We start from the raw sequence: 22,371 nt of genomic DNA on the forward strand, positions 1-22,371 counted from the left end.
TTCCTACAGAACATTATATGCTTAATCTCATCTGCTTTATAGTGGGTTCCCAATTTGCTTATTTTTAATAAACGGAACGGTTATTATACTGCACTTAGTCCGGTGCTCCTCTGTGTTCCTTTCTTATACAGCTTACAGAGCCTCAGCTTTACTCTGGAGGGTGCTGCCACTGGGGCTTACACACAGTTCACATCATGGACATCTGATGGACTTACATTGTATTTTCTATTATTTGTTTTTTTATTATATAATTGTAGATTTGTATGGTTTTTGGCAAGATTTGCTTCCTTAGCACCCATCCCTCTTCCTTTTTCTTTCCTGCTTGAATTTATATACCTGTGGCCATGGAGGTGAATAGAACACCTGAACCCAGTGATTTGGAAGGGTGTCCTAATACCTTTGGCAATATAGTGTATTGACAAATGTTTTCTTCACACTCACCTGCCAATATCTGTATTAAAATAACTTATCACTATGTCCTTCGGAAAAAATTAGTACCGTAGTTATGTTGGTATTAAAGTTAAAATAGCTAAATAATCCTTTTTTTTTTAGTGATCACTAACCTGCAGGAACAAAATCCAACTTAAAGCATGCTCAAACCAAATAACTGCCAATTCAAATAAGGTCACAATAAGTTTTAATGTTTCTTCAGAAGACCAGTTGCAAGACAAACCTACAAATATTTTAAGGGCTCGTTCACGCTAAAATGTGGTGCAGGAAAGCCGTGTTCCTGTGTGGCTTCCAGCACCACATTCCGATCGCAATGCCCCTGCGATCTGCTGCGGGGGGTCAGTTAAAGTTAATGACACCCTGAATGCAGGCTGGAAATGCATTGCCTTTGCCCGCACTGGCCCAAACCAAACTGCATGGTACAAAGTAGTATGCAATACTGTTGCCATGTGTTTAAAAAGAAAGTAGTGCATGCACCACTTTTAGTGCAGCTGCAACTTCACCCCATTCCAATGAATGGGCTTGAAATCGCACCATATAGACCGCACAGTGTGTTCCTGTGTGATTCAGATCAGGGCATAGTGTGAACCGGCCCTCAGGGCCAATTCCCACTGTCTTGCACTACAATGTCTAGAAAATGGATGTACATTTCCATCCATTTTAGTCATGCGTTGACATACATTTTGACGTCCGATGACATGCATTTTAGCGTGTGTTAAAGTGTAAAATGCAGAGCAACGCACAAATGTTAATTGGCCCTATTTCTTTTTCAGCAAATACAATTATAATCAACTTCCATCAAGAAGCCTTTCGAAGTTACTTTTAAGGACCCTTTATAAGAAAAACGTTTTCTTTCCTCTCTCTGCAATTTAATTATGCCATTAAATCGTTTTATAGAATGCTGTAAAAATATAAGATTTCACTATTGTGAAAGAAACAAAAGGCCAAATGCACAAATAAATGTAAGCTGTGCCTAACAGTTTATGCTCAAAGGTTTTGGTAAATAGATAAAATAATATAGATGCTTATAGTTGTGTCTCAAGCGCAACTATGGGAATCAAAGTGATTATAAAACGCAGTTTTTTAAAAATAATCAAGTTTATACTTACCTGCTCTGTACAATGGAATTGCACAGAGTGACCCTGAGCCTCCTCTGCTAGGTTACTCCTTGCCTCTTTTTGGTGTGCCACCATAGGAAGCCACCTATTATAGTGGCAAATTTCCTTCAGGCTCGATTCCTGAGCCGCGTTGCCTGTATCCATGGACAAAGACAGTGTGGCTCAGCTCCACCCCTCACTCCCTCATCACAGGATTCAACTGACCGCAGTGGGAGCCAATGGCTCATGCTGCCTCAGCAAAGCAAAGCCTGTGAGAGCAGGAAGTGAGAGGAGAGAGCCTCTGCAGATGGGCAGAGCACTGGATCAAGTGAGGATTGAAAGGGGGGTGAGAGGGTGGCAATACTTTTTGATACCTAAATATTTTTTTTTACCTTAATGCATGAAACACATTAAGGTAAAAAATATTTAGGCTTTAGAACCATTTTAAAAATTATCCCTTGCTGTGGGGCTGCACCTGAAGTGCATGGGTCAATTGCTTGTTTACACAGTGTCTTCTCCCCTATGCTCCAGCCACTGTGGGTCCCCTGCATCCACTTTTGGAGGTTATTTTTTTTGGGAAGGGGCAGGCGCCTAGTATAAGCAGGGACCCCCTCCCTACCCGCAACCTCCTGGGACATGTCACAGGTCCTCAGAGCCTGCAGGGCCAAACAGTGCAGAGTAGCTTGCACATGTGCATTGGGAAGCCACAAGGAGTCACAGCTGGCTTCCCTTAGTAAGCATGCCTGCACCAGGGACTTGCAGGCTGACGAAGTACTGACCCAGGTGAGGACAGCGCTGGATCCCTCAACAGGTAAGCGTCTATTTTATTTTTTAAAAAGTTAGCTACAGTATTTGTAGCTGCTGACTTTTTTTTTTTAAGGCTAAAGATACTCGAATTCTCGTTTTACTAATTTCTGAATTCCATCTCTTTGACTGTTTGTATACAGATATTTGAGTTAATTTCCACTTCACCGCCTTACTATCTTTGTCACTTCTGTATTCAGCAGAAATCTCCCTATGAGGTCACCTGTGACAATTGTTAAAATGTGGAAATTACCTCTCACTCCCTGTCTTGTCTCCAGGACAGGAAATGAGGTGAATATCTCCTAGGGAAACACAGACCACAATTAATAGTTGATGGAGGTTAAAACCATTCAAAATGGTTTGCCTTGAGTTCTACTTGCATAACATCACATAACAGCTACCCATAGCTGCCATAGAAAACCCCCCCCACAAGTTTCCATTTACAGTAAAACTGTCAAGATAAAGAGTCAATTATTGAGTAAGAAAGAATTCTTAATTGAGGGCTTTGCATTAAGGTGTAGCGCTCACGCCTACAATATTAATGTGAAATAGGATTATTCTTCACAAATGATTAAACATTAGTAATAAAGTCAGTGAACATCAAAGAAAGGAATTTTCCATTAAAATGAGGGAGACGTAATATGAAAAATTAATGGAATTTCACAACACTCAGCAATATCGGTTTTGAAAATTAATATAGTTCATATGCGTACCACTTAACTAATACACCCTGTTCCAAATTATAATGCAAATTATATTTTTCTCATTTACCTAAATAATTGATGTAAATAACAGTCAGCATAATTCTCATGTTATCAACTATTAAGAGTACAATTCAAATTTTATTGAACAAACTTCCTAATAACAGTATTTTTTTTAAACTTAAAAAAACTTACAATGTACTGTTCCAAATTATTATGCACAGTAGGTTTCAAAACACTTTATAGGTTGTAAAGAACTGAAAATTGTCATTTGTTGTGTTTGCAGCATATTTACTGAAATCAAAAGCTATTTCAATCAAACTTTTAACAACATTTTAACGTTTTTAAACATTTTAACAGGTCACGTTACATTTTAACATAGGACCCCTTATTTGATAGCAGCTTCACAAGTCTTGCATCCATTGAACTTGTGAGTTTTTGGACAGTTTCTGCTTGAATTTGTTTGCAAGATGTCAGAATAGTATCCCAGAGCTGCTGTTTGGATGTAAACTGCCTCCCACCCTCATAGATCTTTTGCTTGAGGATGCTCCAAAGGTTCTCAGTATGATTGAGGTCAGGGGAGGATGGAGGCCACACCATGACTTTCTCTTCTTTTATCCCCATAGCAGCCATTGATGCAGAGGTATTCTTTGCAGCATGAGATGGTGCATTGTCATGCATGAAGATGATTTTATTACGGAAAGAATAGTTCTTCCTTCTGTACCAGGGAAGAAAGTGGTCAGTCATAAACTCCACATACTTTGCAGAGGTCATCTTTACACCTTCGGGGACCCTAAAGGGGCCGACCAGCTCTGTTCCCATGATTCCAGACCAAAACATGACTCCAACACCGCCTTGCTGTCGTCGCAGCCTTGTTGGAACAGGGTGGCCGTTCACCAACCATCCACTACTCCATCCATCTGGACCATCCAGGTTTGCAGGGCACTCATCAGTGAACAGGACTGTTTGAAAATTAGTCTTCATGTATTTTTCTGCCCAATGCAGCCATTTCTGCTTGTGAGCATTGGTTATTGGTGGCCGAATAGAAGGTTTATGCACAGCTGTGAGACTCTGGAGGACTCTACACCTTGATGTCCGTGGAACTCCAGAGACACCAGCAGCTTCAAATATCTGTTTGCTGCTATGTAATGGTATTTTAGCAGCTGCTCTCTTGATCCACTGCATGGATCTGGCAGAAATCTTCCTCAATGTGCCTTTATCTGCACAAACCCGTCTGTGATTTGAATCAGCCACAAATCTCTTAATAGTGCAATGATCACGCTTAAGTTTTCGTGAAATATCTAATGTTTCATACCTCGTCCAAGGCATTGAACTATTTCACTCTTTTCGGCAGCAGAGAGATCCTTTTTCTTCCCCATATTGCTTGAAAACGGTGCTCTGCTTAATAATGTGGAACACCCTCCTAGTTTTTCCTTAAATTGGGCTCACCTGCCAATCTAATTATCACAGGTGTCCGAGATTGTTTTCAGTGATCAAAAGAGCCCTGAGACACAATGCCATCCATGAGTTAAACTGAAAAACAAAATATTTAATCTTTGTGACACTTAAATAAAATTTGCATAATAATTTGGAACAGGGTGTAGAGTATGTTACTTGTTTGAACTACAGGGAAAGTAAAAAATGTTCCCATGCAGTCGGGATCACATGGGACCACAGTTTTTCTTATCTGATACTCCGCTCCTACTGTGCTGCTGGAACAGTTTCCACAGCCTCTGTCCCCTATTCTCCAATGGTTGCAGGTCCCCTGATACCATCAAATCCAGCACAGAGGATTGGCCATGAGGACTCTGTGGAACAGTCCAACACTTGTATGTAGGGAAGCATGGATTGCTGGGGGAGTGAAGGATTAGGTAAATAAAAGTGCTTTTTCTTTCAAGTCTCCAAGACCTTCACAAGCATTTATTATCTTCAAGTACAGGGACAGACCCATGGTTGTAAAAGCTGAAGGTTTTTTTTTTACCTTAATGCATTCCTTGTATTAAGGTAAAAACCTTCTATTATCAGGCCCCTCCCTCAAATACTTACCAGAGCCCAATCTTGATCCAGCGCTGTGCACGAAAGCAGCGGCACTCTCTCCCTTCTCCCTCGACTCAAGGAGCACAATAGAAGCCACTGACTCCTGATGCTGTCAATCAAATCCAGTGACAAAGGGCAAAGCCGCACCATGAGTGTACTTGTGTGCTACCATAGAAAGCTGCTTCCTATGGTTGCACAGGGAGAAGAAGAGGAGCCAAGAGCGCCGGGCAGGGAAGAGGAGGATCCGAGCTACTCTGCAAAAAACCACTGCACAGTACAAATGAAAACAAATGTGAATCAATCTGCACAATCACATAATCACAATATAAAAAAGAGAAAAAATATAGGGAAAAATTATAGTGAAAAAAATGTATGTGTATACATAATATTGGATGCTCTGCTAATCACTACTGTAAAGGTCTTGTCACACAAACCTCTGCACAAATATGAACAAGAAACAGTGTAGTGCAACCAAATCAATAATCAAATAATACATAGATCAATATATAAAGTATCTGTGAATCCAATCCAACTAAGATTTCATAAATGTCACAAAATCCATTCACCAAAAAGTGCTTGATGTAAATCTTAAAATAACACCCGTGTAGCCGAAACATGGCACTGTGAGGTCTTGTATGTCGGGAGCTCCAGGTGCCTGCCGTTGGAGGAGCTGAGTGCTGCCTAGAACCCAGCCCAAAAGGACTAGATCTAAAGGCATTTTGCCGCAAGCCTCTGCTATGTGAAGTGGGCAGGTATCCTGGGATCTTTGCGTGGTCCCTGTTGGGATCGCAGCCCGGGATGCGGGTGGTGACAGCTGCAGATCTGGGCTGGCGGAGTCCTGACGGAGCTGGCGCTAGGCCTGTGTTGGACAGTCAGGCAGGCAGCAGTGGTGGCAGTAGGAGGGGGACATAAAGATCCCGGTAACTGGTGAGCTGGAGGTGAAGGCAAGTGGTGATTACCGGAGCGACAGCTCCCGGAAGGCTAGGTGAGTCAGGAGAGCAAGGTCTGGTGGATGAGGAGGGGGTCAAGCACAGGAGGAGAGTCTCCCCCCAACATCCCCTACACCCAAGGCAGTATCTTCGAGAGACTAACGACACTAAAATTTTTCAGTGCCGGCCGGACGCGGTGACATCACGCGCTCCTACGTGGACGCACCGCGCCTGGGATGGTTTATAGGCCGCGGTTCGATGCCTCTCTGTGCCATTCTTTTCAGGGCTTGTTCAGGTATATGTGCCTCTAGGCGCGGAAGCCATTGTTCTTTCTGGTGGTTAGGGTCTCTTCCCTGGAGGACAATTTGCATTTACCTTATCGATTTAATGCCGGCATTTTTCAACATTGGTAAGATACTTCATTCTTTAGTATTTGGATGATCGGCCTCCCCCATAAGCAGCTAAAAAGATAATATTTTCTCTTTCCACTTCTGTTCATGTTTCCAGGCCTATTTTCTAGTAGAAGGTTGGGACCATTTTTCATTATCCTTTTACACTTTTGATGGGATGGGCCAGGTGTATTTTTCAAGCTATACCATTGCGACTGGGACCTGCCTTTCTGTATCCTGGTAGGTTACCTTGGGGAAGGCGATCTGAATAAGTATTGTATAATAATGATATATATTATAACATGGCTTAAAATTTTAAGTCCTGAGCTACTAGCCAGGCCTTAAGAGTTACTCGCCACCAACAAGCACACATAAAGAGAGACACCCGTACAAGCACACAGACATGTACGTACATACACACGCACAGAGACACGTACACACACGCACAGAGACACATGTATACACACACAGGCACGTACAGACACGTATACACACAGATACATGTACATACACAGAAACACACACGCACAGACACATGTACATACACAGACACATGTACACATACATACATGTACGTACATACACACGTACATGTACATACACACAGACACATGTACACACACATACATGTACATACACGCAGACAAATATACAGATACACACAGACACATGTACATGCATACACACACACGTACATGCATACACACACACGTACATGCATACACACACAAACACACAGCCCTATAAAAAGTTTCAGTACTTTGTTGCTCACTCACAGAGCTGGGTACTGCACGCTAGGGGGAGGCAGAGAACACAGCACACACTCCTTCCTTTGGTTTCACTGCACTCAGCTATTGAGCAGTCTGATGGCCCCCAAATCCAATGACAGATCCGGCCTGAGATCCGAGCCTGCTCAGCAAGACGGCCCTGGGGGACACACTCGCCCCCACCATAATTTCCCCTCGCCATTGGTGAGCAGGCGAGTGGAAATTTCAAGACCTGTATTATAATATTATAGGGTGCCTTTACCCTTCAAGCCTGTTCCACTGTGGTACTTGTCTTTTCCGCCCTTGGACATTAGGGGGTGTGCCCACTCCCCCTCTCCTGCCTAGGTTTGGGAACAAGGCTTCTTCCCTACAAGCAATTCTGGTTTTTGTCAAAACACCACCTATTTAAGGTAACACTTAGTTAACCAGCATCTCTATCACTGGTATGGCCTGATGGAGTGAAACATCTGTAGCCTATACACCTTTACATACCTTGTCTTGAGTTTTTTAGTACTTCCTGTCCTGCTCACTTTCTGTTGGTTAGTCTAGGCCTTCTGGGCTCTGGTTTGTTGGCCAATACTGCGCCCCCATATCTGGCCTCTTGGACGGCCCCTCCCCCCACGGGAACGCAGAGCAGGCCTGCCCTCTATGACTGGGGGGTCCACCGCTAAATGGTGCATAATAACATTATATGTAAGTTCTACTATATTGTTGTATGCCCCTTTTCATATTTACATGATGTATTTTTGCATATTCAAATATGTATATCTCTTTTTTTAGATTTTACTACTAAGCCCCTGAAGAAGCGATTGTTGTCGCAAAACATGTTGGGCCATTCTTCCAGCGGCTTAATGTCTCTCATCCCCCATAGGACCTTCTTGGTGATTACAGTACGCCTTATCACTAGTTTTGTTCTATATATTATGGTGGCCTGTGGGACATTGTCTGAGGGGACATTGTACAATGACTTTTTAACTGAATGATGTTTTTTGTGACACATTGTCAAAATAAAGCATAAGTGATTTTAGCAATATGTGTTTATAGTTTCTGTGCCTTTAAAGTCCATCTGCACTTCCCCCATTTTTTTCTTTTTTGTCTAGTCTAACCAGGACATGGCACTAATGTATAAATGTGTACATTCCAACCCTTTTTCTTTTTTTTGCGCAAGTTTACAAAAACATTTTTCATTTACTTGGAGGGAAAAGGAAATAGGCTAACTGGGAATAAAACTAACTCCTTCAATAAAAGGTCTATACCAAGCAAATTATATTCCATTATTAAATGAAGTGAAAGATGAGTTGGGGACATTTTCAAAGGGAGGAGCCTCCTGGATAGGTTGTATAAACCTGGTAAAGATGGTGATAGTACCAAAAATTCTGTATAAGTTTCACATGCTCCCAGTACATCTACCACTGTCTTTCTTTGGAATAATAAAGAAGTTGGGCAAATGGAAATGGGGGATTGGGTTTGCCTAATGTTAGGAATTATTATTTTGCAGTGATTTTATCACAAATAGTAGATTGGACATTTAATTCACGAGGGAAAGGCTAGGTAAATATGAAAGGCATTTTAAGTAAGGCACAGTTAGGAAAGATTGTTTGGATACAACACACATTTCGCACATTGGATGTGAATATCAGTCCATTGACAAAGAAAGTTTTAAGTGTTTAGGGCAGAATGTATAAGCAAAAAGGATGGAAATATAATTCAGTATTGACTCCTTTGGTGGGAACGGAGTATTTCCCCCCAGGGAAGGATAATATCTCTGGTAAATTGATTAAAGATAAAAATGCATGTTTGAAGGATATATTGAATAAAGGGAAATTGCACACTTTTCAAGACTTGAAGAAAAAAAGATTTATTTCTCACACTAGATAAGTGGCGGTATTGTCAATCAGGTAATTTTGTTTCAATGCTCCCACAGCCACTGAGGATGTCGGAGGATCTGTATCCATTTGAAAAACTGTTCAACGTAGTTACAGTTCCAAAACAAGTTACCTCCAGGATTTATAAGATCCTTATGGATATGGAAGAAGCTGATCCTCTCCAGTTCTTGGAGAAATGGGAAAAGGAGCTTGGAACAGAATTGAATGAGCAACAAAGGAATAAAATATTTAAACTAACACATGAGGTGTTGAATATGAGCACAGTTGAAATGTAACTATAAATGTTTGGCGAGATGGTATATTACACCGAGTGTGGCACATAAACAAGTAGATGTTTCACCTTTATGTTGGATAGGTTGTGGGGAAAAGGGAACAATGGTGGATTTGCCTGAAAACGCAGGATTGCTGGAAGGAGATAACCCAATATATTCAGGAAATATGTGGGATCACTGTACAGAAAGACCCGTGGATGTGTTTATTTTACAATTTTGAGCCTTTAGTGAAACTACTATACCATTTAATCAGTGCAGGTAAGGGCTTGATTCCCAAGTTCTGGCAAGCTCCTGAGCCACCAAGAATAAATGATTGGATTAACAGAGTTGAAAATATTTATAGGATGGAGGTGTTATATCACATAGAGGAGGATAAAATAAAAAAAATTTGAAAAACGTGGAGTCGTTGGTTAAATTTTAAAACATCCAAAAGATATCCGGAACTGGTTGGAGTTTAGGGGGAAAAGTCTAGAGAGAGTTTGACGGGGTACCTGAAAGAGAGAGTGGAGGTGTGAAGGAAGGGATATAGATACAGCTACATAATCATGAGAGAGGATAGAGACTAGGTAATAGGATGTGGACAGGGGCAACTAGATGGGAAGAGGGTGGGAGGAAGGAGGGGGTAGGGGATAAGGTGATGTAAAATAAAACTATCCATATGTGAAGTGTTTGTGTATTAGGTTGTTCTCTTTTTGTAATGGGACATTTAATAAAAGATATAATAAAAAAAAACACCTGTGTATCAACCGCCTCCACCAAAGGAAGATTGGCCACTCACCTGCAGAATCTAACCTCTGAGCTAACAGTAGGTCATAAGCGCTTTCCCTTTAAGGGCGTAAGTTGTTATTCAAATGCTGCTCTTCTCTGTTCTCATAAAGCTCAGTTATGTAGAAACATTCATGTAAAATAAAGAGACAGTCAATAGTACTCTCTATTTGATCAATTTATAAAAAGTAGGATAAATGGCATTCATAGACATTACCACTTGGTAAGATGACTGCGAGATGACATCATGTGCATTACTCCGCCCCCATACACGCTACATCCTGGGCTGGACTTCCTCAGTAGGACTAACTTAAAAGGTTTTAAAAAAAGATTTTTCTACTATTCCCAAAACTTTAAATAAAAGAGTGCACCTATGGCACAGGGTTTGCAGAGCATTTTTTTTACAGAAAGACAGAGCAGGAAGTTTTTTTCCCAAATCATTTTAGTAAAGTCCTTTCAATGATTTATACCTACAGGTAAGCCTATAATAAGGCTTAACTGCAGGTAAAGTAAATATATCCTAAACGGTGCACGTTTAGGAGAGGTTTACTTTAGCAGCGATGGTAAGGTCACCGACGCACGTACACTGAGCTCTCAAAAGAAAGGCATGTCATCCAGACAGCTATGCCTCTGCAGTGACATCCCACGTGCATGCACGGGAGTGCCATCTTCCTGGCTCGGCCAGTAAATGGCCAAAGCCCACAAACCCAAAGGAAGACCAAGTGAAGATGGAAGCCCTGTCAGCGGTGACAGCCCATTGCTGACAGGCTTTGTTTTCAGGTAAGTCTTTCATAATGGGTTAGTATGAGCCCTTTAACTGTCTCCCACCCGCCATATAAGGAAATGATGGGAGGGTGGCGGTTCCCTCATTCTGGGAGGACGTCATATGACGTCCTCCCACTTTTGCTGTGCATGCGCACCCCCGGGGGCGTGCGACGATTGGTGATGCGCTGTGTCCCTGGGACACAGTGGATCCCCTATGGCAGTAATGAGCCGATGACACAGGCTCTATCATGTAATCAGTTGTGTCCAATCACAGCTGATCGCATGTAAATAGGAAATGCTGGTTATTGGTAGTCCTCTCCTCACGCTGACAGTGCATAAGGAGAGGAGAGCCAATAAGCGGCATTCCTCAGAGGGGACATCTACACTGATCATCAGTGCCCCGATTATCAGTGTAGCCCCATCAGTTCTGCCTTTCAGTGCCCATAATTGCCACCTGTCAGTGCACATCAATACCACATTTCAGTGCCAATCAATGCCAAATTTCAGTGCCCATTAGAGCTGTCTTTCAATGCCAACTATCAGTGCCAGTCAGTGCTGCCTATCAGTGTCAGTCAGTGCTGCATATCATTGCCCATCAGTGCCGCCTATTAGTGCCAGTCAGTGCTGCCTATCAGTGCCATATATGAGTGCTGCCTTTCAGTGCCCAACAGTGATGCCTGTCAATGCCCATCAGTGCCGCCTATCAGTGACTCCTCACTTTAGCACACAAAAGTAAAGGAGAAAAATTACTTATTTCCAAAATTTTATAACAGAAAGAAAAAAAAAACTTGCTTTTTTTCAAAATTTTCCATCTTTTTTAGTTTGTTTAGTAGAAAAAAAACACAGTGGTGATTAAATACCACCAAAAGAAAGCTCTGTCTCAAAAAAATTATAAATATTTTGTTTGGGTACAGAGTTGCATGACCGCACAATTTTCAAAATGTGACAGCACTGAAGGCTGAAAATTGGCCTAGGCAGGAAGGGGGTAAAAGTGCCCGGTAGACAAGTGGTTACTACCAGGATTTTTACTGGAAAACAGGTAAAAGAGAGCCCAGAGTTCCACCAGCTGGCTAGAAAACATTAACCACTTTCCCTCCAGACTGAGGATTTACCCCTCTTCCTGACAAAGCCATTTTTGTATTAGCGATATGGCGCTGTGTTACTTTAACTGACAATTACACGGTCATGCAAGGATGTGCATGAAATGAATTTCAATTTATGTCCTTTTTTCCCCACAAATGGAGCTTTCTTTCGGTAGTATTTTATTTTTTGAGCTTTAAACAAAAAAAGACCAACAATTTTGAAAATAAAACCCAATATTTTTGACTTTTTACTAAATCATAAAAAAAATCAAATTTAGTCATAAATTTAGAACAAAATGTAATCTGCTACATGTCTTTGTTAAAAAAAAAATCCCAACACATGTACATTTTTTTTTAATACTAGTAATGGCGGCGATTAGCGACTTATAGCGGGACTGCGGTGGTCATGCTGAAACTGGGGAGGGGGGGACTAACTACCACTGACATCCCCAGGGACACTAATACAGTGATCAGCGCTAATAAAAAGCACTTACTCTGTACTAATGACACTGGGCAGGAAGGGGTTAACATCTGGTGCGATCAAAGGGTTAACTGTGTTCTCTGTGTGTTTTACTATATAAGCATGCTGCTTTGTATTGCTCTGCTATGCAGAGCAATGCAAAGCAGTATGCTGGTGCTGACAAGGAAGAGATCTGTATGGTTTACATACAGACCTTTCCCCTGTCAGTGTTCCTCGGTGATTGCTGAGGGGGAATCTGCAGCCGAGACCCAGTGATCGACAGCTGTAGCCACCAATAGTGGCATGCGCCCCCTACCCAGAAATGCAAAATCACGTGTATATATACGTGATTTTGCGCAGCCTTGCAGCAGTAGTTGTGCTATAGGGCGGACAGAAAGCGGTTAAAGTGTTACTAAACCCAGGACCCTGCATTCATTATATCTGTTCTCCCAAAGTACACAGAACATGGAAGTGCAATTATTATAGTAAATGTAAACTGCTAAATACCTTAGGGTACCTTAACTATCATTTATTGATAGTTTTTTCTGATGTGGGTTTAGTGACATTTTAACACAAATGAATAAAACAAAAGGACTTTGTAAATTGTTTACTAGGTCTATGGCACAAAAATTTTAACAATGCCTAAAGTGATAATAAACCCTTAGTTTTTAAGCACTGTGAGCAGCTGATTTAATCAATTATGGCGCATGCATCTTTTAATCCTTGCTTATGTTCCAGTTAAGCTGGTTCCAAAACCACTGCCAGGTTTCCTGTTTCAGGGTGGCTCCTTTCTCTTGCAGTGTCCTATGGAGCCAGTGTTGCATGCAGGGACTAGAACTGTTTCTACCTACACTGTGTGTATCAATAAAAACACACAGACCTGTAGATTAGGAGGCACTTCCCTCCACCAAGCTAACAGACTGACTGGGAACTATGCTGTCCACTATTTACTCTTTGCTGTGAAGACAGAAATTGCAGAGAATCAGCACTTAGAAGGCCAGAGCCAGGAGGATTGAAAGTTGTAGACTGCGAGTGCTAGGGCATGAATTTTATCAAATAGTTTACTGGGAAATTTTTATTTTATTGTGCTTAATGTGTTAATCTAAAAAATGATGAGGGTTTAAAGTGATTGTAAAGGTAGATCTTTTTTTTTTTTTTTTATAACAACAAACATGTCATACTTACCTGCTCTAAGCAGAGGTTTTGCACACAGCAGAACTGGTCCCTCACTGGCACTCCTGGCCCCTATCTCATGCCAACTACCCCCACAGCAAGCAGCTTGCTATGGGGGCACCCGAGCAGGCTCGCTCCGAGCCGCTGTTCTGTGTGCCCATTCACAACAGATGCAGTTTGGCCCCAAACCTCCGCTCTCTCCTCATTGGCTCACTGGCTGTGACTGACAGTAGCGGGAGTCAATGCTCCCTCCCATTGCTGTCTCAGCCAATGAGGAGGGGGAAACCTAGGACAGCCAAGGCTCTCGTGCACATTGCTGGATTGAGATGGGACTCAGTTAAGAATTGGGGGGGCTGGGGCTGTTGGACACACAAGATTTTTCACCTTCCTGGATATAATGCATGAAGGTAAAAAACCTTTAGCCTTTACAATAACTTTATTACTACTTTTACAAATGTGACATTTACTCTTTTTTGGAGGAGCTGGGTGATGCGAAAGTGCTGTAGGAGAGACCCTGTGGCATTTTACGTGGAGATATAATTAAAGGTAAAAATTGCTTGCTGTAAGTGCATTTTAAAGAATAAATGTTCATGTTAAGACTTGCTACACCATGAGAGATTTTTTAGCATATATATGTGGGTGTGCTGGGTACAGAGCAGATAAAGATAGAGATCCTGGATACAGACATACCTGCACATCCAGGGGAGTGGAGCCAGTGAACCATTCAACTCACTGGGAAGGAGATAGAGAATCATATGGGAACACCCTGTCCCTAAAAGTGGGAAAAGCGCACCTAGAGCAGATTATCTTTTGGGTAAATGCTCTAAGGTGAGTGCATATGGTGTAAACTGACACGTATCGAGGTGTTATATTGGAATGCAGAAACCATGTGGTTGAATGATGAACTTTGGGACAGTCACAGAAGATTTAGGATTGTGTTTTGATTTGTCTATATGCACATTTGATTTTCTTCAGCTATTTATCTGTACATGTGTTTATTTTGGTGTTATTTTGTATTCACTGAAGTTATTAGAGGTATACAGTTGTGTTCAAAATAATAGCAGTGTGTTGAAAAAAGTGAATAAAGCTCAAAATCCTTCTAATAGCTTTTATTTCCATACACACAAATGCATTGGGAACACTACACATTCTATTCCAAATCAAAACATGAAGAAAAATATATCAAATTTGTGTTGTTCCTCTAAAAAAAATTGAAGAAAAGTGAATATTAGACCGTTCAAAAAAATAGCAGTGTTTGTATTCTTTAAAAACTCAAACATTCACTATATAAACTGAAAAATATTTGAAGATTTTGCTTTCCTTTGAATAAATTAATATTTAGTTGTATAAGCACTGTTTCTGAGAACTGCTGTACATCTGTGTTGCATGGAGTCAACTAACTTCTGGCACCTGTGAACAGGTATTCCAGCCCAGGATGATTGGACTACATTCCACAGTTCTTCTCTATTTCTTGGTTTTGCCTCAGAAACTGCATTTTTGATGTCACCCCACAAGTTTTCTATTGGATTAAGATCCGGGGATTGGGCTGGCCACTCCATAACGTCAATCTTGTTGGTCTGGAACCAAGATGTTGCACGTTTACTGGTGTGTTTGGGGTCGTTGTCTTGTTGGAACACCCATTTCAAGGGCATTTCCTCTTCAGCATAAGGCAGCATGACCTCTTCAAGTATTCTGATGTATTCAAACTGATCCATGATCCCTGGTATGCGATAAATAGGCCCAACACCGTAGTATGAGAAACATCCCCATATCATGATGCTTGCGCAACCATGCTTCACTGTCTTCACAGTGTTCTGTGGCTTGAATTCAGTGTTTGGGGGTCGTCTGACAAACTGTCTTCGGACACTAGACCCAAAAAGAACAATCTTACTTTCATCAGTCCACAAAATGTTGCGCCATTTCTCTTTAGGCCAGTCAATGTGCTCTTTGGAAAATTGTAACCTCTTCAGCACATGTCTTTTTTTCAACAGTGGGACTTTGCGGGGGCTTCTTGCAGATAGCTTGGCTTCACATAGACGTCTTCTAATTGTAACAGTACTCACAGGTAACTTTAGACCTTCTTTGATCTTCCTGGAGCTGATTGTTGGCTGAGTCCTTGCCATTTTGGCTATTCTTCTATCCATTCGAATGGTAGTTTTTCGCTTTCTTCCACGTCTTTCAGGTTTTGGTTGCCATTTTAAAGCATTTGCGATCTTTTTAGCTGAGCAGCCTATCATTTTCTGCACTTCTTTATATGTTTTCCTCTCTCCAATTTACTTTTTAATCAAGGTACGCTGTTCTTCTGAACAATGTCTGGAATGACCCATTTTCCTCAGAATTTCAGAGAGAAATGCACTGTAACCAGCATGTACAACATTTGCTGCCTTCCTTCCTTAAATAAGGGCAATAATTGCCACCTGTTTTTCAAAGAATGAATGACCTCACTAATAGAACTCCACACTGTTATTATTTTGAACATGCCCCTTTCAATTAGTGATTCAATTACACAGAATCAGCAGCATGCATGTCATGATTGTTGGGTCTGTTGGATTTCTATTACTCTACTACACCTGCTAGTAAATTATTTGCCATGTAGAAATATCATTTCTACCAAAAACAGTGATTGATCAGGTTAGTGATGTCTGACTGCTATTATTTTGAACACAACTGTAAATTCAGCAAGAGGAGCAGTACAGTTTTTATTTATTTTTTATTACTACTTTGACGCTTCTGTCCAAAAATCACCAATACTGATGTGAGTGCGTTTTTTTCAGGTTTCAGAATTTCCTCTTAGTTCTACATGTGTTTATTTCAATATCCCACCATATTTTTCATACAACATACAAAATTTACCCCAGGACAACTGGTGCTAAAGGTATGTTCTGAAGGACTAACCACAATAACTTGAGGTACAAAGCTAATTTTTCAAATCTGCAACCTTTCAAGGACATCTCCTTTGAAACTGCATTGGATGCAGTATGCTATGTAGAAAACTCTGTAATGGGAACGACTGCAGCTTGGACATGGTCCAACTGCTCTCTGGTGAAGGTTAAAACCGCTTCATAAATTACACAAAATACAGAGTACCTTTTCATAAACAGGATTCAAAAGTGGCCATCTCTTTCTGGAGAAAAAAATCCCTTAATCACAGTAAATTTCTCACAAATAAATTGGTGGTTTTAAGAAAAAAGCATGCTACTATAGTAAGTGAATTGGTATTGTGATCTTTAAATGATCACAAGTTAATTAAGCAGTGTTGAATTGCTAGCATAAATCTGAAGCTTGGCACTTTCATGGAGTCTGACCTTTTCCTCTTTTCTTTTCTGAATCTCATTAAGGCTGCACGAGACGAAATGAGTGATCCCTTTATTATATTGAAAACAACATTTACAACATTTGGAAACGATTGTGAGTAGATCCACAATAAAATGTTCACAACAGATAATACATTTTAAAGCGCCTTCCAGACACTGAATAGAATATTGTTCACTCCATTTTATAAAAGGAGTGATCTTTCTCTCTCTATCCAAATCTATTAAATACCTGTAATCACTACAGTAGTTCACACATTTACTTTCAATAAATACGCTTCTTCAGAAAGTGCAGTTGAAATGTATCTCTAGTGGTGTAAACATCAATACAAGAAATTCCATTGCTCAGATTAAAAGTTTTATATATCTAGCTAATGCTACAACAGGCCACAGAGGAGCTGTTTAATAAATCTTAGGAAAGGAAACGTAGATGGTGTTGCACAGAAAAGACAATCAGTTTTTTACATTTTCTAACCAGTACGATAAAAAAAAAAATGACAACTGAAACCTACCTAGGGGTCAGTTAAAGAGATTCTGTCACCAATTTAAAACACTACAAGTAAATGCAAAAAAAATAATGTATTTGGAATACAGTGTTTTTCTTTGCATAGGTGATTTTTTTTTTTTTTTACGGACTTGCTTTTGAACGTGCTAGAAAATGCAGCTCCTTCAGGAAGAGTCAATTCTCTAGCACAACTCCCTCCTTTCATACACATTACAACCTTTCCTCTTCTGGAAGTATCTAGTCTGTGCTGGCTTGGCATCTCTATCCCTCTCTTTCACCACTCTACACTACCTTTTACATTATGTAGCTGACAAGAGGGAATACACTTGAGTGATAACTGTGCTGCTGATATCGTATCCAAGATGACAGTGCCTTGGAGTTGTCACAGGGCTTTTGGATGTCTACAGAAGGGAATTTTTTACATGTAAATCACAAGCATAAATGTTAAATGCATTGCAATTAATGTTTTGTTAAAAATTAATGGTCTGGTTATAAGGTCTTTTTAAGTAATAGAAATTGGTCACCACCCTGCCTCCAAATTTTTACCCGAGTAATGCAAGGAGAGGTAGCATACTGATGAGGTCATGGGATTACAGGAGGAATATATTAGTACATATTGAAATATTTAAGCTTGCTCTGTATAAACATACATGAGTTTATTTTTTCAGATTAACACCTGGATCCAGTGATGCATATTTACTAAAACTGGAGTAGATTAAATCTGGATATTATCCAGTTTCTAACTTCAGCTTGTTCAGATAAGCTTTAAAAACTAAAGATGAAAGCAGATTGGTTGCCATATTCAAATGCTCCTGGTTGTACTTGTTCCAGTCTTGGTATATTCCATTGTATACTTAACCCCTTCACGCCGGCGCCTCCCGGCCCTTTAAGAGAGTTTCAGAAGTCGGGAGGTGAGGCGGGGTTTAGGGTCATGTGAACGCCGTGATGCGCCGTCACATGATCGGGAAAGGTCCCGATTGAAAGAGGAGATCGGGACCTTTCTGTGAGTACCGGACATGTGTGCTGGGAGCGTGCGCTCTTGGCACATATGTCCTTTGTTAATAAAAAGCAAATGTGCAGCCACTCGGCCTCTAGGCCCAGGCGCCGGGAGGCTGCACATTTGTGTTCGGCCGGCGTGAAGAGGTTAAAGTGGTTGTAAAGCTACGTTTTTCTTTTTAATTGAAATAACAAACATGTATGGTTTTGCAAAGAGCAGCCCCGCCACTCCTCTGCTCAGGTCCCCTGCCAGCGCTCCTGGCCCCTTCCCTCTGCCAAGTGCCCCCAGAACAAGCTGCTTGCTCTGGGGGGACTCATGCATGCTCGCCCTAAAGCCGGCCCTGTATGTCCATAAGACATACAGAGCTCATCTTGGCCCCACCCCTCCTCACTCTCTGAGACTGACAACAGCAAGAGCCAATGGTTCCCGCTGCTGTGTTTCAGCCAATGAGGAAAGAGAGACTCAGGAGAGCCGAGGCTCTCGTGCACAGCGCTGGATTGCGATCAAGTTCAGGTAAGTATTGGGGGGGCAGCTGCACACTGAATGTTTTTTACCTACATGCATAGAATACATGAAGGTAAAAACACCTTCAGCCTTTACAACCAATTTAACCATTTTCCGCCCGCCCTATGGCCGAATGGAGGGCGGCAAATGTCATCAGCGTTCCGGGTGGACGCCATATGGCGTCCTCCCGCACATGCACAGATTGCGCTCCTGCAGAGCGGCGCAGTGGCGCGATCTGTCACAGGCTGTGTACCTCGGACACGGCCTCTGACAGATCTGAGTATTGGCCCCGTTGCTGGTACCATGTGACCTGCTGTGACCAATCACAGCAGGTCACATGACAGTTGTATACAATGGATGGCTTCATTCATGCCATCCATTGTATACTACTGCCTAGCTGTGAATGGTCACAGCTAATCACATGCACATGTCATGTGATTAGCTGTGGCCAAATCACAGCTAAGCACAAAAAAAAAAAAAAAAATTGATGTTATTCAGGTAAATGCTTGCTTATAGCAAAGTAATTCTTTGCTATAGGCAAATTGTGTAAAAAAAAAAAAATACTGATCACTTCCCCAAAGTAGTACAATGTTACTATGGTAACATTGTACTACTTTGGTCATAGTGAAATATGAAAAAAAAATCTTAAAAAAAAAAGAAAAGAATTTAATAAAAAATAAAAAAAATAAAAAAATACATATAATTTTTTTTTTCATACTGTCACCAGTCAGTGTTCCTGATCACCGCCATGCCAGTTATATGATGACGCTGTACTGCACTGGTGACAATATGTAAAAAAAAATAGTGAAACAAATTTTTAAAATTTTTTCATTTTCCCGAAAAATGACAAAAAAAATACAACTTCAAAAAACTCGCCATGTCTCTTATGAAATACGTCGGACTGTCTCCTTTGCAAAAAGGGGTCATTTGGGGGATATCTGTACTGTTCTGACATTCTTGGACCTCAAGAAATTAGATTGGCCGTCAGTACTTCAGGATTGATCAATATTCAGATATATACCATAGTTTGTGAACTCTTTAACTTTCCTACAAACTAAAAAATACATCCTAATTTGGGTTATTTTCACCAAAGACATGTAGCAGAATACATCTCAGCCTAAATTTATGAAGAACAATTATTTACTTGCAAACTTTTATAACAGAAACAAAGAAAAACTTTTTTTTTTTCAAAATTTTTGGTCTTTTTTTGTTAATTTAGCAAAAAATAAAAACCCCAGCGGTGATTAAATACCACCAAAAGAAAGCTCTAGTTGTGTGAAGAAAATGATAAAATTTTAGTTTGGGTACAGTGTTGTATGACCGCGCAATTGTCATTCAAAGTGTGAGAGCGCTGAAACCTGAAAACTGGCCTGGGCAGGAAGGTGTAAAATCGCCTGGTATTGAATTGGTTAAATTACTTTTATTAAATGTGTGGGGAAAGGTTAGCAACTATTAGATTTTCATTACAGTCTGCTTCCTATTGAGATCTCCTTACTTCCTCTAGAGTTACTAGCACAGAACTTTGTGGGAAATCTCCTTCATGGGAACACCAACAACAATAAAAACACAAGGGTAGTACTAACCCTTTTCCACTCCATCCAAAATGAACAACTTAACTACAAGCAAAGAGTCTTAAACTTATAACTGCAAATGTGTCACTGTGGTAACAAGTCCACAAAAATATGATGGGTAAAATCACAATTAAGTAACTTACATGAGCTTTTGAAGTCCTTCTTTTTCATTCGCCTCCTCATCAGTGTCCCTCGAGGGCTTGTGGGGTAAAGGCTGCGAGGTAGGGTACCCATATTGAGTGAGCTCAGGCTGTATGCACTCATGGAGGTAGGAGAGAAGGATGAAGATACCAAAGCTGCTGCAAGAAAGAGGACACATAGTACACAGTACACAAAGCAATACACAGAATGCTACAAACATCAGTGCAACAAGGGATTATTATGTTTAAAATCTAAAGAAAAGGGAACGTTAAAACATTTCCCTTGACTGTAGATTTCCTTTTACTGAGGCCGACTGGAAAATGAAAGTGTCTGGTTGCTACTGGTATGTTATTGTAACCTAAATCCTTTACCAAAGTATAACTGTTTTCTGACAGATACACTAAGGGGTTCTATCAAAGCTTAACTCCAGGCAGATAAAAAACACACACATCAATGCAGCTCTGTATTTATTAGTACTTCCTTAATTGTGATTAGGGCAAGCGGTGTAAGTACTTCAATTTGATTTCACATCAGCCTCTTACAGTCCTACAACAGAGCTTAGGCCGGGAGAAGGAGAGGCTGCATAAACAGCCAATCAGTTGCGCTGCAGTGCAAGGAGCATGCTGATAGCAAGAAAAATAAGAAAAAGAGAAAGGGAAAAAAGCCCCCCAAAAACCTGATTACTGCTGTGCAGTAATACGAACAGTTCTCCTCCCCTGCCAAACAGGGCTGTGCTGGTGCCAGAGCCAATAAAACCTGAGAACTGGATAGACAAAGCAGTATTAAACCCAAAATCAAAAGTTTAATATAATGCAGCATAGACTTGATGGCTGCATTTGTTTTATTTTGTAGGCTTTTTTCCATCTGTATTCACCTGAGGATCTGGCCAGTAACACACCTCCTGTATCTGGATGAAGCAGCACAGGGGGAACCTTTGGACAGCAGCATTGTCAGTCTGGGAGGAGGGGAGCGTTAGATGTACTAGCAGATTTAAATACACAAACAAATGGAAACTTCAGCTCACACCACAGTTACACATGCAATTACATCAACAATTTTTTTTCTTTTGGGATAAAAGTTTAACATGATTAAATAAAAGCTAATCATTGTAAGCACCCCTATCAGTAGTAATTGGTTAGACTGGTTGGAAGAGCTTGTTCTGTTCTAAACAAAAGACTTACTGGCTAGATCACCAGATAAAAAATAAAGGAATATAAGAAATGAATGCAGCCATCACATCTAAGAAACGGTAAGCTGCAATATAATAAAAATTTGCTTTTGTGTTTAATACCACTTTAAATACAAATCCTATAGTACATAAACCACTCCCTTATATGTATTTCATATGCATATTCATACGCGAATTTAGCTGTTTACCTGGTTTTCAGCTTCAAAGATCACATTACTTCTGATATTAAATGCCAACATGCAGACAGAAGTGCAAACAGTACGAGCCCTTTCACACCTATACATATACTAAATGTGTTTTTGTATCTTTTTAAACTGTTTTTGAGTTTATGTATGTGTTTTAATAGAGATTTTCCATGTTACAGGAGCTTTACAAATGCACACACATGTATGATGCATGTTTTTGTTTATTTGTTTACTACTAATTTTAAAGGAAGTTCATTAAATGAGTTCACAAACAAAAATGCTACATACCCCATGTTTGAAAAGTGTTTTAAACTGCAGCACAGATGCAAACTAGACACATAGGCACAAATGTGACTAACTCGCATTGCATTTTCATGCAGTGAATGTGTGA

The 22,371-nt window shown here is 40.6% G+C and overlaps 1 protein-coding gene across 12 annotated transcripts in view; it reads right to left on the reverse strand.

Annotated features, from left to right (window-relative positions):
- Window positions 1-22,371, reverse strand: part of GRIP1 (glutamate receptor interacting protein 1) — an 892,229-nt gene that overhangs the window by 92,757 nt on the left and 777,101 nt on the right. For 8 of the 12 annotated variants that reach the window (XM_089674172.1, XM_089674167.1, XM_089674176.1 and 5 more), the window contains one exon: window positions 20,609-20,764. In XM_089674172.1, the coding sequence (XP_089530298.1) occupies window positions 20,609-20,764 (156 nt within the window). The remainder of the gene's footprint in view (window positions 1-20,608; window positions 20,765-22,371) is intronic. The other 4 variants (XM_089674168.1, XM_089674177.1, XM_089674175.1 and 1 more) reach the window with 1 other exon arrangement.

The sequence above is a fragment of the Staurois parvus genome, unplaced genomic scaffold, assembly GCF_062004578.1.
Source record: "Staurois parvus isolate SC_StPar_1 unplaced genomic scaffold, SC_StPar_1.0 ptg000147l, whole genome shotgun sequence".
Taxonomy (NCBI): domain Eukaryota; kingdom Metazoa; phylum Chordata; class Amphibia; order Anura; family Ranidae; genus Staurois; species Staurois parvus.